This window comes from Pollachius pollachius, assembly GCF_949987615.1.
Source record: "Pollachius pollachius genome assembly, chromosome: 8".
NCBI classification, from domain to species: domain Eukaryota; kingdom Metazoa; phylum Chordata; class Actinopteri; order Gadiformes; family Gadidae; genus Pollachius; species Pollachius pollachius.
Genome location: NC_136941.1, coordinates 848,460 through 865,959, shown reverse-complemented (window position 1 = coordinate 865,959; position 17,500 = coordinate 848,460). Strand labels below are relative to the sequence as shown.

The window sequence follows — 17,500 nt, the reverse complement described above, 5'->3', positions numbered from 1 at the left end:
GAGTGGGGTCGGGGGGGATGAACGCCGCATTAACATTCTTTTTAGTACTTTCTATGAAAAACGTTAATCTCATCTGCTCACTTTTATTTCTATCGTCCCGGGATTTTTTTCCGCCCTTCGGCTCATAATTCCGCTCCAGTCAGTCAGTTAGTCTCCCTCTCTCCCCCTCCCCTCTCTCTCTCTCTCTCCCCCTCCCCCTCTCTCTCTCTCTCTCTCTCTGTCGGTGCTTAAGAGTGAGTGACACATCGATGTTTGACCGTGGAGGCACATCGGAGGCGGGGCCTGATACACACAGCATGCTGTGTGGCGGGCATCCCTGACCAATCACAGCCCGCCCCAGGAAGCGTGGCTTCATTAAAGGAAGACCTACTATGCTAAGTGGTGGGGGGGGACAGAGCCGGGTTCCTGATTGGTATGCGAAGTGCTCAACATGGATTAGACGGAGCACTTAGCAACACAGAACCAATCAGAGGCCCCCATCGTCCCCATCTCGCGTCTCGGCTCAATAAAGATTTAATTTTCACCTGTGGGCGAAAGTTATTAATCAGGAGCATTAAAGTGCTGATGGAACCTAGGGAACCATCGCCGTGTGTAAAATATAAAAACGATCGAAATTCAAATCTAGTCATCGGAATATGATACAGCTAATAGAAAGGTGCCGCTGATGCTTATGTAGCAAGCAGGGAGAGAGAAGAGATAGGCGGCTTAATTGAGAGCAACAGGAAGGAGAAGATGGACGGTGGCGATGCCATGGATCCCCCCGTCTGCAGGCTTTCCATAAACACATCTATTTCACCCTCCATTGAGCGCTGCGCTCGTCGTGTGATAGCACCGCGGACGGCAGTGCATCAGCCTTATTACATGTCTCCTTCTGCAGAATCTGCATCCAAAACACTGTCTGTAATTGCAGTCCTGGCAATCTGTTGTGTAACGGTCTCGCATCCAGGGGTATGCTTTCACTAAGACACACGGATAATATCGCAGACAGATTAGTGGGATCTCAGTTGCACCCTGATCGGCAACTAGATTATTATGCCTTGCTCGGTAAAACCCTTTTAAATGCTTGTTGGGTATTTTTAACTCCAGCTGAAGAATCCTCATACTTTAGGGGCTTAAGTCCCTGACCAGATGGCGCTATAAACTGTTATATCACCCATCTCTCAGGCTGGCAGTGGAGGGGAGGGGTAAAAAAAGGGCATACCCTGATATATTCATGCGCTCCAGCTTGATGTAGTGGAATATCATGAATAACACCGGGCTCCCCGATGCCATCAACAGGAGGGAGAGGCTGCATCGCCGGCAAACATCTCACAAAGAGATTTTATTTATGTTATTTTTATTTATTTATTTCCTAGGGGGCAATCGCGGAGCTCTTTTCAAAAGAGAAGTCCAGTGTTGATTTACAAAAATCCACACTTTGTTGAAACAGCTTTTTGCTAGCGAGGAACGGAACTACACCGACCTCGATTGACTTCCACGCATACATAACGATATCGGAGACGGTGGAATGGAGGAGGAGGAGGAGGAGGAGGGAGAGGAAGAGGAGGGGGAAGTGGAGGAGGAGGAGGAGAGGGAAGGAGGAGGAGGAAGAGGAGGAGGAGGAGGAGGAGGAGGAGGAGAGGGAAGTGGGAGAGGAAGAGGAGGGGGAGGGGGAGGGGGAGGGGGAGGGGGAAGGAGGAGGAGGGGGAGGAGGGAGAGGAAGAGGAGGGGGAAGTGGAGGAGGAGGAGGAGAGGGAAGGAGGAGGAGGGGGGGGAAGATTAAGGGGAGGAGGAGGAGGAGGAGGAGAGGGAAGGAGGAGGAGGGGGAGGAAGAGGAGAGGGAACGGGAAGGTGAGGAGGAGGAGGAGGAGAGGGAAGGAGGAGGAGGAGAGGGAACGGGAAGGTGAGGAGGAGGAGGAAGAGGAGGAGAGGGAAGGAGGAGGAGGGGGAGGAAGAGGAGAGGGAACGGGAAGGTGAGGAGGAGGAGGAGGAGGAGAGGGAAGGAGGAGGAGGGGGAGGAGGGGGAAGTGGAGGAGGAGGAGGAGAGGGAAGGAGGAGGAGGGGGAGGAGGAGGAGGAGAGGGAAGGAGGAGGAGGGGGAAGGAGGGGGAGGAAGAGGAGAGGGGAAGGTGAGGAGGAGGAGGAGTGAGAGGGAAGGAGGAGGAGGGGGAGGAAGAGGAGAGGGAAGGGGAAGGTGAGGAGGAGGAGGAGAGGGAGGAGGAGGAGAGGGAAGGAGGAGGAGGGGGAGGAAGAGTAAGGGGAGGAGGAGGAGGAGGAGGAGGAGGAGGAGGAGGAGGAGAGGGAAGGAGGAGGAGGGGGAGGAAGAGGAGAGGGGAAGGTGAGGAGGAGGAGGAGGAGAGGGAAGGAGGAGGAGGGGGAGGAAGAGGAGAGGGGAAGGTGAGGAGGAGGAGGAGTGAGAGGAAGAGGAAGAGAAGGAGGAACAGGAGGAGGGGGGAAGAGGAGGAGGCGAGGGAAGGTAAAGGAGGGAGAGGAGGGGGGGCTTTATGGGACACGGGCAGCAGTCTGTTTCCAATGACACGGTGCGTCTCCTCTCATAACAGCGACTCCTCGTGCGTAAATGGTTCCCCCGGCCCCGGTCTCGCTCCATCACGGCAGCACGCTTAATTAAGTTAAACCCAGAGCAATAAACAAGATGGAGGGCGCGTCGCCTCTGATGCCTGTCCTCATCCGCTGACGAACGCCGCAGATCCCAGGTCAGCCTCTCTGAGCGGAGGCCACCCATCAGCCTGATGTACAACACAGCTCACAGCCAGGACGGGGGGGGGGGGGGGGGGTCTGTGGGCGCCTTGAGAAAGGTACCGGGATGCCTGAGCGTGGGACTTTGTGAATCCCGCGTGACTTTGCAAATCCTTGAGTGAGTTTGTGAATCCCAGCGGCTCCCGTTCACTCTACATGTTTCTCAACGGATGATTGCATGCGTATCACTGAGAGCAAAGGTGTTGTCTGGCATGAGGGGATTCTGTCAAAGACAGATGTAGTGGATGAATAGTACAGTGGGGGCGGCATGAGGCTCAGGAGGTAGAGCGGGTTTGCTGGTAACCACAAGGTTGCTAGTTCGATCCCCGGCTCGTCCTAGCCCCGAGTGTCGAGGTGTCGAGGTGTAACTGCTCCCGACGAGCTGGCTGTCGCCCTGCATGGCTGACTCCGCCGTCGGTGTGTGAATGGGTGAATGTCATTGTAATATTGTAAAGCGCTTTGAGTGGCCACTGGTTTGTAAAGCGCTGTATGAATGCAGTCCGTTTAGTGTTCTGTCTGGGGGTTTCTCTCCCAGCGATGAAAGGGTTAGATAACTTGGGATCGATCGCTGATGTCTGCGTTCTGCCGGCATGCCTGTATGCCCGAGCACCTCACCTGGTCATCAAAGAGACATTCGTGAATTCACCGTCAGGGGCTTAAGATAAAAGCGTCTGCTCAGGAGTAAATAGGAGTAGGAACCGATTGGCTGTCACCCACTGACTACTTCTATGGCCACCATTCCCTTTAATAACCCCACTAGCCAGGATGAAACTTTTCCCTCCGACACCAATTACCTGGAGACAAAGAGCCAGGCTCGGAGCGGAGGGGAGCCCGCTGCAGCCTCATTATCAGAGTCAAACACAAACCTCAAAAAACCAATTTGCCAGGAATCCCAAATTGATGGTATTACACGGTCACCAACGCAACACCTATTGTCTGCAGAAATGTAAGCTTTAGCGCAAGTTCCACCAGGAGGACTCAACTCACACGCACCAGTTTGCCAATCACCAATCACCTGCCTACGCCTGCTTTATAAAGAGTAGTCCAACCTGTGTTCTTTGCTGCTTAGGTATTTCGTTCGATGCTCCCTCTCCCACCCCGGAACCACCAGGTCTGCCCCAGTCTACCGGTCCAGGGGAAGGCTCCGCCCCTGCTAGTCCTGGCAGGATATGCTGAGTCCACATGTCGACCTTGATCCGTGACGGGGCTCACGCCAAAGATTCATCATGCAAAATATTCTCTCTTGTGTTATCATTCAAAAATAAGTCTTTATTCGTGTTTATCGGTGAATGAGTCTTCATGGGAGAACGATACCCCCAGAATATCAACACAATAAAAAACACAATACACAAAACGGGGATAACTCACAGGCCATGTGCAGACTGGCCTCCCGGCTGACTATGGTGCCGAAGGAGTTGCCGGCGAGACACTGGTAGATGCCCACGTCCTCCTCCTTGCTCAGGTGGCTGATGTGGAGGTTCCCCCCCACCAGGGAATAACGGGACCCCTGCGTGGGGACGATGAAGGAGTCGTTCAACCTCCACCTGTGGGGACAGACACAGACACAAGGCTGACCCGGGCTCCAGGGAGAGCGGATCCTTCACCAGCCCTAACAGCCCCCTTTTCTTTCACAACAAAAGCATGTTTCCTTTGCAGAGAGACAGGAGAGCAGTGAGTTCTTCACACACACTCACGCACACACGAGAGCATGCATACAGGCAGACACACACACAGCCACACACACACTTATCTAAGACACACGCGCACACACAGGCACACTTAAAAACACACTCGCTGATGAAGGAACACACGTGCACGCAACCACATTCGGACACACACAAGGATGCAGGCGGACAAAAACACATACACCACGCACACACAAGCACTTATCTCAGACACACGGGAACACAAAGATGCACGCAGGCACACTCACACACACACACACACACACACACAACAGCTTGCAGGCAGGCAGACACACTCAAAAGGTAAAGTTGTATTCGCGCCCAGAGAAGTGCAACCGACACGTAGACTGGAAGGAATTAGTACGAGGATTATTTATGATCAACCCGTTTTGCATGCAGTGTATGCGGCGCTGGAAAGTTTGTCGACAGCGCTGTTCTCTACTTTGCTGTTCTCTAGTTGGCGTGACGTCGCCCAGTCAAAGGCATTGACATTTTGCGCCGCGCGCATTAGCTCCATGGCGCGGTGCCCGGCCTCCGCCCCATTATGGGCTGCTTAGTGACGCTTCATTATGCACACAATCCATACCGCCAGACAGCATAATCACACGCCTTCATCACCATCAACAGGCAATCAGCCTGGCGCTGGCCGGACTCTCATTGGTCTGAACAAAGCCGGCTAAATGAGAACTAACGGCCATAAATCTCAGAACGATGCCGACGCCAGCTGAACCGCGGGATCCATCCTCAGCGGTGATCCATCTCCCTCCGGGAGGACTCATGTAAATACGTTTTTCTATAACCACAGCAAAAAAAAGAAATCGAAAAAGCGTGTGTTGGAGGTAGAGAGAGACGATGAGTATCGTTCTCATGGCGTCGTGTTCGACTCTTAAGTCGAACACGACGAGCGCGACGCTTAAGGACTCGCTTCTCCCGGTCAGCAGCCGTCAAGCGCGGCTCAATCAGGATCCCGAGGGGAGGCGGCGTGTTCAAGGAACCAGGGCCGCTCACACCCAATCACCAGACGCTTATCAGACAGGAGGGCCGCGTCCCGGTCTGTTCAAACAAGATAGCCAAGACAGCCGCATGTAGACTAAGGTGGGAAAAGCGGTTTGATTAAAGGTCAAAACTTCTTATAGAAAACACCCTCATGGGAAAGCTATCTGCAAACGCGATGAGCGATTACAATTGAAAGCGTCCGCTGTTTACGCTGTTTGGGTTCGATTCGTGCGCTTTTATCTGCGTGTGCTTTGAGCCGGAAATGGAACAAACATATGTGTGTCACGTGGATGAGGAACGACGTGCAGGGAAATAACTTATGTTTCATAAAAGAGTAAAAATAAGCACTTATCCATGTTTTTTTTCCATTGAGCATTAACTATTCTCTTCCTGACCAAAAGCTTCTCAAGATTCCACTTAGAAGTAGCATAGGTAGCATTGATTGAAAAATATCAGCTCCTTGTTAAAGTCTTCAGTTTCACTCTGTAGGATTTAACAGGAAAGTGTCTGTGTCGACAGTGATGTGAAGACACCACAGGTGGTCCTGCCCACCTCTCCACCACGGTGCACTGATGGAGCTCCAGTCAAAGTGAACAATGTCCAAGAAAATACTGTAAGGATAAGGCATTCAAGTATAAAATATAGAATTGGCCAATCCAAGCAGTTAAATATAGTTAGTTTCAGCGCGAAATTTCTTGCGAACAAAAAAAAAAACAACTTAATTTTTCCTGCTGACCCTATGATTTTCTAGCACTAAGCCGCTTTTATTCGGTTCAGCTAGAACGAAAAAAATAATAATTTCTTTCATCAAGGAAATGTCCATTTTCGGCTGGGCTTTTTGACAGTTGGCTGGGTTAAGGAAATTTCCCTTCATTTCCTCTTTCTTCCTCTTTTTTCTCTCCCTTTACAAAAGCAAAGTAAAGGTTTTGCAGAGCGAGGGAATGTAAGGAGGAAGACAGGAAAAGGAGGGGGGGTGAGACTGCTGCTGAGGGGGTGAGACTGGTGAGGAGGGGGGGGGGGGGGGGAATGGAAAGTGCGACGCGGTGAAGCAGTCCTCCACGACAGATTGGCTGATTAGATTGATCTAACGATTTGGGCGTTCCTGCTGCTGGAACCGTTCCAAGCCTGCCAGATGAGACGAATGAAAAAGGGCCAGGGCGACGAGTCAAGCCCAGAGCAGGTTTACACCGGCGGCGGTCTGCCGGGTGAGTGTCGCGCCTACATCACTGTGTCCTCATCGCACTACTCGCCACGCCCGATCCCGCTCTGAGGAGGCAGAGCTGTTCCATCACTCTGCCGCTGCGGGGAAGCCGCAAATAGAGTGCAGAGGTCACAACGCAAGAAACTCTTATTTCACTTTAAAAGAAAAGAAAAAAAACTTTCTATACATCCCTGCTCGGAAACAACATATAATGCGATTTAAAGTCCCACCGACGTGAACAAGACACATCAAATATCGAATGGCTTTTATGGGTTTGCATCAGAATTCATTCGGGGGATATGCCTAACGCAGTGAGCGGAACCGGCAGTAATTAGAAAAATATGTAAAAAATAAAACTCCTGATTTGATTCGACGCGATGCCATACCGGCTCCTCAAAACCTGAGACGGACGGGTGGCGAGCAGGTTGGGAATTGAACTCACGTAAACATTCTCCCTTAAAGGAGACGGACAGAAGGATGTTTTACGCCCCGTGTCACAGTCCTGAGATCAGTGACTAAGCCCTCGCGGCAATTCCAGTGATCCCCTCTTCTGCATTCAATTCAATTTGTGCCATTAGGGCCGAACACGGAGGATCTTCAAGCTACATTAACAAGTGAACACGCTGATATTATGAGAGATCATTTCAAGCTATTATGCGTTAAATGCCCGGGCTGTGCAATTTGCATTTAATTACAGTGACACGGCCACGCCGGCATACAGCTGCTTTAGTGATGGATTGAGAGTTAATAGCTTACGCACATAACGCGCATGTCATCATTTGTCATTTTATTGTTTAGTTAGTTCCTTTACCCCCCCCTAGAGGGGGGCCAACGACGGACCCTCTAAACAACGTACAATAAAGAGTGAGAAGCACGCCGAAGGCGGGACAGAAAAAAACGAAAAAAGGAAATGAAACAGATCCACAAACAGTATATAATAGTCCTTCAGCGACGGATTGAGTCCAGCGACTCAATCCGTTTTGTGTGATTTGGATCCCGCTTATCGTATAGTGATAAGCTCTCGACACGATGCCTCACGGCGGAACGTCCTCCGCTCCCCGGCAGCAGGAAGCCGAGTCAGCAGAACCCGCAGTGGGACCCTGGGAGCGGCGCAGGAAGCGGCTTCACGCCGACGCTGTCAGAGAGACGCTGCACGCAGCTGGGCCTGTGTGTGTGTGTGTGTGTGTGTGTGTGTGCGTGTGTGCGTCTGTGCGTGCGTGTGCGTGTTGGTTTGTGTGTGTGCATTTGTGCGAGTGTGTGTCTCTGTTTGTGTGTGCGTGTGTGTGTGTGTCTATGCGTGTGTGCGCGTGCATGTGCATCTGTATGCGTGTGTGCGTCCGTGTGTGTGTTTCTGTGTGCGTGAGTCTCTATGTGCGCGTGTGTGCCTGTGTGCGCATGTGCATGTGTGCGTATGCATGCGTTTGTGTGTTCCTGTGATGTGTGTGCGTGCATGCCTGTCGGTGTGTGTGTGAGAGTGAGTTTAACCCCCCCCTCCCCAGCTCGATATGTGCCGTGCAGCAAGGTTGTCCCGTGCGCTCTCTCTGATCACCGAGAGAGAGAGAGAGAGAGAGAGTCAGAGAGAGAGAGTCAGAGAGTCAGAGAGAGAGAGAGAGAGAGAGAGAGAGAGAGAGAGAGAGAGAGAGAGAGAGAGAGAGACAGAGACAGAGACAGAGACAGAGAGAGAGAGAGAGAGAGAGAGAGAGAGAGAGAGAGTCAGAGAGAGAGAGTCAGAGAGAGAGAGTCAGAGAGAGAGAGAGAGAGAGAGAGAGAGAGAGCAGGCCACCATTGGAGAGCAATTAAGTCATCATCCTCAAGTTAAGCGGGGCTGACAGTGGCTCTAAACACGGTCAGCGCGCCGCTCCAGCAAAGCCATAGGGTCCACAAGTCAGTCTCTCCCCCCCCTCCCTCCCCCTCCTCCCCCCCCTCCCTCCCTCCCACCTCTCCCCCTCCTATTAACCCCGTGGCAACCAATCCAGAGTCAGCTCCGTTTTCATTATTTGAAACCGTTCTTAATCGTTACTCAAAAGGTTCCAGAGCTGAGCCGTGGAGGGACGGGGGCCGCTGGCGGTGGACCCCCCCCTCGTTGGGGGGGGGAGGCGATGCTGTGTTTGTGCACGGTGCAAAGCTGGGCTGGGGGGTCACCTCACCTGTAGTAGGGCGCTGGGTGGCCCTGGGCCTCGCAGCTGAACACCACCTCTCTGCGGCTCTCAGCGGAGCGGAACGGGAAGACCACGCTACCGGGCTGTTTGGTGAAGGAGGGCCTCTGGAGGACCCCACTCCCTGGAGGAGGAGGAGGAGGAGGAGGGGGGGGAGGAGGAGGAGGAGGAGGAGGAGGGGGAGGAGGAGAGTGAGGAGGGGGGGGAGAGGAGGAGGAGGAGAGGGAGGAGGGGGAGGAGGAGGAGGAGGAGGGGGGGAGGGGGAGGAGGAGGGGTGAGGAGGAGAGTGAGGGGGGGAGGAGGAGGAGGAGAGGGAGGAGGAGGAGGAGGGGGAGTAGGAGAGGGAGGAGGAGGAGGGGGAGGAGGAGAGAGAGGAGGGGAAGGAGGAGGGGGGGAAGGAGGAGGGGGGAGGGGGAGAGGGAGGAGGGGGAGGAGGAGGAGAGGGAGGGGGAGGGGGAGGAGGAGAGGGAGGGGGAGGAGGAGAGGGAGGAGGGGGAGGAGGATAAGATGAGATGGAGGAGTTAAAGGGGGAGGAGCATGAAGAGGATTCAGAGGAGGAAGAGGAGTGGGAGGAGGAGGAGGAGGAGAGCCAACACCAACAACGTTAGCTTTGATCTGGGCTATTTCCTGCGGCTCCACACCCCCTGTGGAAGTGTTGGTACTGTGCACAGCGCCGGAACCGTTCTATGTTGGCTTGGTATTGTGTTAGGGTAGCAGGCGCAGAAAGGCTGCGTCAGAGCCATGACCGAATCCAAAAGACACGGAGGCTATATCAAAAAGCCCGATATTGGAGGATTTATATTCACTCCTTTTAACTGAGACAATCGCAAATAATTACAAGATCTCCTTTAGAAAAAAGAAGCATAAACCAAATATAACTTCAATGCTCCCAAACATAATATAATTTTTTTAAATAAATGATTTGATAGGTAATTGGTATTGACGTAATTAGTAAAGGTGCTTAATTATCCAGGACAATATTAAGTTCAGGACACAGAATCTGCATCACAGTGCGCTACATTTAGCAAAAAAGTACCATTCCTTCAAGTATACAGAATCCATAGAATGAGAAAGAGGACCAGCTCGTTTCAAGGCCGTCACTGCAGAACGAGGAAATCTCAGTTCTGCATTTTCCCGGGAAAACACAAACACAGCCCTATGGCTTCTTTATATTATTCATAAAAGTTGAGGGATCCCTGAAGTAGCGCGTGTGAAGTGTGCCATCTTTAATAAAACTTTAATCCTGGTAAAGTAGGTTCAGAAACATCAGCAGGAGAAGCAGCATCACCGCTGCCTCACAGCTTCAGCGTGACTGGGCGCTGTCAGAGGCAGAGGTCTCCAGGGGGGCGGGGGGGGGGAAATAAAAAGCCAAAACAAACGTGAGGAGGAAGAAATGAATATCTGCTGGTCCCGTTGGAGATCAACTCTTCTGATTTCATTTGTGGAGCAGGATACTACTTGATCCACAACTTCTTCTTATAATAGTTCTTCATCTACGGATGAAGAAGTATTTCATTTGCGAAATAACCTTCGGAAAAATCTTCGAGTTGAAGGGAGTAGTGTTTTTTTCTCCGCATGCATGTCTTTATATTCCTCACAGAGCGACCGTGACATCGCCAAATCCACCCTACCGACCACCCAGTGACAGATGGCACAGGGGTGCCCCGGCCATGACTCCCAGCAAGGCCTCAAGGCCGCCGTAGACGCGCCCGACTGATCGCGTGGCTGCCCCGTCTCCCGACCCCTGTCTCTCCGGGCGGCGTTGGGGCCCTCGCTCCATCCGGCCCGGAGGCCGCGGCTCCGGTTGTTACTCCGGGATTAATATTTATTTACGGTGTCCGCCGGAGGGGGCTTCGTTCGCTCCTCGCCCGAACGCGTTTGCGTCCTTGCAGTTCGACGAAGAAGAGCAGTGTAGCGACCGCCGACGGGGGTCATTGGTGTGAGGTGTGGGGGGTGTTGGGCGGTGCTGGGGGGAGGGGGGGGGGTTTTCCTGGGGATGGCTCGGCTTAGCGAGACAGGTTTTATCCGTAGCTCTGGAAATAGCTCTCTGGAGGAGGGGCGGTCTGTCTGAGGAGGGGACCCACTGCGACTCATTGCTCCGCTCCTCAAGGATAGGAACCTCTCGGAAGAAAATGAGTTCCAGGAAAACCTGAGCGGGCCGCCTAATTACAATCCTTGTTAGGCGAAGCGTGTCCCCTCGGTACACAGCACGCACGCACGCACACACGCCCGCATGGCACTAATGCGCGTCAACAGACACACACCGGACCGACATGCACGGACACACAGAAACACACTCGCTCACACAAACACACACTCACAAACACACAGACACGCACACTCAAACACAAACACAAAAAACACACACACATACACAGAAGCTCACGCACACACAGACACGCACACACAAACACACACACACACATCCAGGCGCATGTATCTGCGTACACATGCTTAAACCCACACGCACACACACACACACTCACTCGCACATGCACACACAAACACACACACGTAGAGCTGATTGATTACCAGAGGACACTTTATTTATAACCTGAGTCGCTGTGTGTGTGTGTGTGTGTGTGTGTGTGTGTGTGTGTGTGTGTGAGTGTGTGTGTGTGCTTAAGCAGCCCAGCCGTACTGGGATCCAGAGGCCTTCCGAAGATAGGCCGCGAGACTAATCAATGTTTCCTCCTTGTTCTCGCCTCCTGACGACGCTGTCCCAACACATTTGATTAATGACTGCACAGCGAAACAAGGTGGAAGTTAGAGGGGGCCACTGATCGCTGCTACTGTCTATAGGCAACACTGAGAATCTTTCATTCATTCCTGTGGTTCTCACAGAGCCAAACGCACGCACACGCATAAACACACACGCACAGGCACACACAGGCACCTAGACACACACACAGGCACAGGCACAAAAACACACACACACACACAGACCGACACGGACACACAAACCCACACACGCACATAGACACACCCAAACACAGTCACAGTCACAGAAACACACACACAGACCGACACGCACACACACACACACACACACACAGACTGACACCCTCACACACACAGACCCACACGCACACACAAACACACACACACACACACACACACCAAGCAGTGCTTGATTGATAATTTTTTAGAGGAGCTCTTATTCCTTTTGGGAAAATAATATTTTTAAGGCATTTGTCAAAATACCGATCTGGGTCTGAATAAATAGTCTTTCAGTTCCAAACTAACTGTGAAAAATATTTCATCTTTCCTTTAAAGTTTGGTCATGATGTGAAATGTCAAGGATAACAATCAACAAAAGACTTCCTTGAAAAGGTTTAAGTATTTGAAGGATTTGTTTTTTACAATTTCAGAATATAAGTGCTTCACAGGGCTAAGGTTTTTGGCATTCCGAACAACAATCAATCATTTGCTTTTACTTATCAAACCTAGTTGTACTCGGTTGTACTACTGTTAAAAGAGATTGTAAGTGTTTCCGACTAATACAGAGCCGTTTAAGGTTGTGAGCATTCATTCAGACACTCCTTAGGAAAACATTGCTGCTTTTAGTTGCGTAAGGAGCACACTTTAACTGGAGCTAAACCTGTGAAAGTCCATTTGTTGGGTTGGCTAAGTGGAAATGCGTCAGAGATGCAGTCGCCAATGTCGGAGCAGTCGTTTCAGGTTTCTTTAACAATATAAACAACAGTGGAACGGGGAAGGTGTATGATTAGTCCTTTTATAATTAGGCTGATGATGAATGGATCTTTGCGAGTTAAAGAAACAATGTGAGCAGGCTTGTGTTTGGTGCTATTGGAGTGGCCCACACACAAAGACACGTTTAATTTATGAAGTACGGCCGCACGGCTATCAATTTGAGTTCAAAGCGATACTTAACTCAACAAAAAGATTGGATGCATTTAACCAGTCATGAATATAGTATTATTATATTATTATTGTATCAAATCCCTTTAGTTCGGCGGGAAAAATATACTGAAATAAAACACTAGCGAGCGGTTGAAAACCGACACAGTACCCTGTCAATACAATTTAAGTGTTTTATAATTATTTTATTAATTGATTCTTCTAATGGATTTTTAGATGAATTGCGTACACTTTGTGGAACACAGTAACGACGAGACAAAGTAAGCCCCTAAAGCCGAACAGCCTGGCGTTGTTCTCCAGCGAGCCTTCAGCGGTAGAGGCCATCAGAACTCTGGAGGTAAGGTGGAGGAAGAAGGCGGCGAGACATGTTTGATTTAGAGTGGTGTTCAAGCTGACCGCCCACACACCAACACACAACCCTCACACACACAAACACACACACCAACACACAACCCTCACACACACAAACACACACACCAACACACAGTCTGAGAGAGAGAGAGAGAGAGAGAGAGAGAGAGAGAGAGAGAGAGAGAGAGAGAGAGAGAGAGAGAGAGAGAGAGAGAGAGAGAGAGAGAGAGAGAGAGAGAGAGAGAGAGAGAGAGAGAGAGAGAGAGAGAGAGAGAGAGAGAGGTGGACTGCTAAAGAATACTAACAGGAAGTCGACGGGACAGAACCGCAGCGCTGCGGATCCAGGTCGTAGTGAAGCAACCCTGTTCCACCTCTGCTCACAGCTGTCACCCGCTGGCGTAAGGTGATAATTGTGGCAGTTCTGAAAAGGTTTCACAAGACTAGCCAGTGCCGTGTGTGTGTGTGTGTGTGTGTGTGTGTGTGTGTGTGTGTGTGTGTGTGTGTGTGTGTGTGTGTGACTAGCACCTTCTGTCAGAGAGACTAGCCACTACTGAGAGAGAGAGAGAGAGAGAGAGAGAGAGAGAGAGAGAGAGAGAGAGAGAGAGAGAGAGAGAGAGAGAGAGAGAGAGAGAGAGAGAGACTAACTCCCAGAGCATTGCTGTTAGAGACTGACCAATTTTATGAGAGCGAGACTAGCTACTGCTGTGAGAGACAGGCTTCTACTGTGAGAGAGAGACTTCTACTCTGAGAAACTACTGTGTGTGTGTGTGTGTGTGGCGCGCTGCGTGCGTGCGTGCGTGCGTGCGTGCGCGCGTGCATGCGTGTGTGTGTGTGCGTGTGTGTGAGAGAGAGGGAGAGCAGCAAGATAAAAAAAAGGAGCTGATTCTGAGGCTGAAATAAAAACTAATCTCAAATTCAATACTAGCTGACAGCAAATGAATTCCTCCAGCTTACCTCAGCATGAATAAACAGGCACACAGGGACCCAACGGAGGGGAAGGCATTGGCCGTTTGTGGGGTCCCAAATCCATTCGCCTCAGTTCAGGGATTTATGCATCAAATGGAGAAGAAATATATAAAAAAGAAGCCAATCTTGCTTTTTAAGGCATATCTCCCCCCATCCCTCCTCCCCCACCACCCCCCCTCTGTCCAGGCTGATAAGGCGCACCTTAAAGGTCTCCCTTTCAGGGGTTTTAAATGTTACTCGGGAGCCAAAGTAAGGATGCAGCCACCTCCGCTAAAACCTCCCATTCACTTCAAGGCCAGGGCTTGAGTCCCCAGATGACAAAAGACCGCCAGTCGTCTCTTAAGACTCGGGCGTGAATATTAAACGGATGCTAATTTAGATGCGTTAAGGTTGAGTTCAAAGTGAACCAAAGTAGCTGTTGTACAATAAGGAGCTGCGGGGCTTAGAAGTTCTCTTCCCTATATTGCTTTTAACCCAAGCGACTGACCGAATGACTCGGGGACAGGGTTAGGAATGCTGTTCAAGGAGGCCTCAACAGGTTAGTATGCACACAACGGCGCCCAAGAACCTCTCAGCCAGACTACACTACCATAGACGAGACATGACCCTGAATCATGGTTACCTAACATGTATCTTTCTTGCCAAAATATTGAACAAGAATCATATGATTGCAACTCACACTCCAAAACCGAAAAACCTGACCTAAGATCAGCCTTGAACATTGTCAGCCTGAGATTCACGATAACTCCGGGAATCCTGCTCACGAAAGCAATAAAACATAACACTGAATAGAAGGGAACTTATATTGAGAAACTAAAGGGCAGAATGGGTCCAGCTACAGTGTTGAGGCGGTGTGGGTCGTCTCTGAAGTCGACTCCTGGACCTAGCCAGCTGCGGTGCGAATCAGCGATGTCATTGATCAGCCAAACAGATCTTTAACAGACACGGATGTTTTGTGTTAAAGAACGGCGGCAAACGTTTCCTAGCGATTGTGCGGCGCTCCCCAGTAAATCACGGCTATTACATCGAAATAAATTCATATTTTTGCCAGTATTTTCTTGGGTTGTCTTCGTTTGTGGAAGCGAGCATCGATTAGCCCTGGGCTAGCTCGGTTGCAAAGGATCGCAAATGAACACTTTTCCCTTTTGCTCTGGATATTGAATGTTCAGGTGAACCTGGGAAAGCGGAGCCAGTGGCGGGAACGCCGACGCTCCTCTAATTGGGGTAATATCCCTACTCCTGCCTGGCGGAGATTACGTAGCGAGTTATTTGTTACTTAGCGGCTGCTAGGCCGTGCGCTAATAGGAACATTCATCATGGTTTAGCGCGGTACCGATACGCATTCAGCCATGCTAACCTACACAACACAACCCATTACCCCACCCTGTTGAAGTGTTGTTGGGCTTTCTGCTGGGGTGTTTTCTACATATGATTTCTTTGTGTTCCCCTGGTTTGTACTGTGGGAAGTCCACACACATGGATTGAAAAGGCGCACATATCTTTATTTATTATGTTAAGTCTGCATATCCATCCTCGTATTACGTTGTATAAGTAATCAAAGAAACAAATATCAAAAGCATTGTGAGAGAGGAGTAAATTGCATTGACCTACTGAAATGCCAATACTATTATAATCAATAGTGCATATTTCTCAATATGGCGGACGACCTTTTAACCCACAATGTCATTTCATGCGTATGATTACATCAGGGTGGTCATTTTTTTCAAAATTGTACTTTAGAATGAAGGGGTTGCCAAGGCGAGGGCAAGCACAAAATATACAGAATTTGCTCCGTGTTGAAAAGACGTAACACAATACTTGCTTATGGATTCCCTAAAAGGCCTGGCTCAGTCCTGATGGATCAATGGCTCGGATCAATATCTCAGTGGGCATTCACGACGTAAGGCTCACTTCACCGTAAAAGTAGCACTTAAGCGCTCATAGCATTGTTCAGAAACACAACCTTTATTTCCCCATTAGCAGTACCAGAAAAATAGCTTTAATTAAATCGTAGGACACTTTACGATTAAATATTTAGGACACATTAACGAGGAGTAATCTAATTTGCTGACCGTTTCAAATTTGTATGGGAATTAGGCAGATTTGTACCTCCGTCATTACAATTTCAATATATTTTTTTTAATTAACACTTCTATTGCTATTGAATCTCTTTATTCTGATTTAAATAACGGTTCAGTGTGTATTCATTAATGTGTGACACTAAGGGAGTAATAACACAATAGGCTTCATGGCAGAAAGCATTCTAACCTTGGATTGAGGGTGGTCCAAACCTACCCCTGGAAAGAGTTGAGTCAATACACACCATTTCCTACTATTTAGTTATCAAGCAGACTCGGTTATCTTAAGTGAAATCCAATGCTCTATCAAAAAGCAGGTAGGGGTTAGGAATCTTACTCAAGGATACCTGACGGTCACGTACTCAAGGATGCTAAAATAGGAAAATACATTAAGGATCAAACTTAGTTCTTTTGGTCTGGGATCCAAGCACCCGATAGATTACCCTATCTATCTATCTATCTATCTATCTATCTATCTATCTATCTATCTATCTATCTATCTATCTATATATATATATATATAATGCATAATTTACTTCAAATATGTTGTAATTTGATCGCCTTCAAATGCAATGTTATGTAACCCTAACCTATTACCTAAATGTGACCAGAATTTTTTTTGTCTTTTTTTTCTATATGGTGCTATCTGTCTGTCTGACTTTCCGTCTGTCTAAATAGAAGTGGTTGAACTAGCAACTGCATTGAATAGGCGTGTGTGCTCTACCCCCACGTTAGCCTTGTGGTCCTGGCTATCGCCCTGTTTGATATGATCCAACTGACTTTAGCTGCTAATAATCCCAGAGTCTGCCAATACACCCACGGTCCCAACGGATCCCATCCGCACACTGTGTGTGTGTGTGTGTGTGTGTGTGTGTGTGTGTGTGTGTCTGTGTGTGTGTTAGTGTGTGTGTGTGTGTGTGTGCCTGCGTGCGTGTGTGAGAGCGTGCGTGCATGAGAGAGTGTGTGTCTGTGTGACCACTTTGGGACTGCTTTGTGTCCACATTTCAATCCGATGTTTTGCTTGAAACATCGGATTAATATACTCGATGGATTTCCTTGTTATGCTCCTTTTAAAACGAGGCCGTTGGCTGCGTGCTACATGCTAATCAGGGCCGCGGTGCGGCGGGATCACTTCCACTCCACGCGTTCTGTTGACCAGTAATTCAGCGTGTCGTGCCGTGGCAAGCAGTATCAACTCGTGTCAACACCTACCTCGCCCCACCTCAGTGTTTAATTATCTCGCCAATTCTCTCTCTCTCTCTCTCTCTCTCTCTCTCTCTCTCTCTCTCTCTCTCTCTCTCTCTCTCTCTCTCTCTCTCTCTCTCTCTCTCTCTCTCTCTCTCTCTCTCTCTCTCTCGCATAGACACACACATATGCATACACCCATGCATGTATAGGCTCAATTCCCAACCACGCATCCACACCCTCCTGTATGTAGACGCACACACAC

At 49.8% G+C, this 17,500-nt stretch overlaps 1 protein-coding gene across 1 annotated transcript in view; it reads right to left on the bottom strand.

Annotated features, from left to right (window-relative positions):
- cntn3a.1 (contactin 3a, tandem duplicate 1) overlaps positions 1 to 17,500 on the bottom strand; it is a gene marked incomplete at its 3' end in the record, with an annotated part of 75,046 nt that overhangs the window by 54,657 nt on the left and 2,889 nt on the right. The window contains exons 2-3 of the mRNA XM_079742274.1: positions 8,765 to 8,897; positions 4,104 to 4,279 (exon numbers count right to left, since the gene is read on the bottom strand). Of these exons, the coding sequence (XP_079598400.1) occupies positions 4,104 to 4,279; positions 8,765 to 8,897 (309 nt within the window). The remainder of the gene's footprint in view (positions 1 to 4,103; positions 4,280 to 8,764; positions 8,898 to 17,500) is intronic.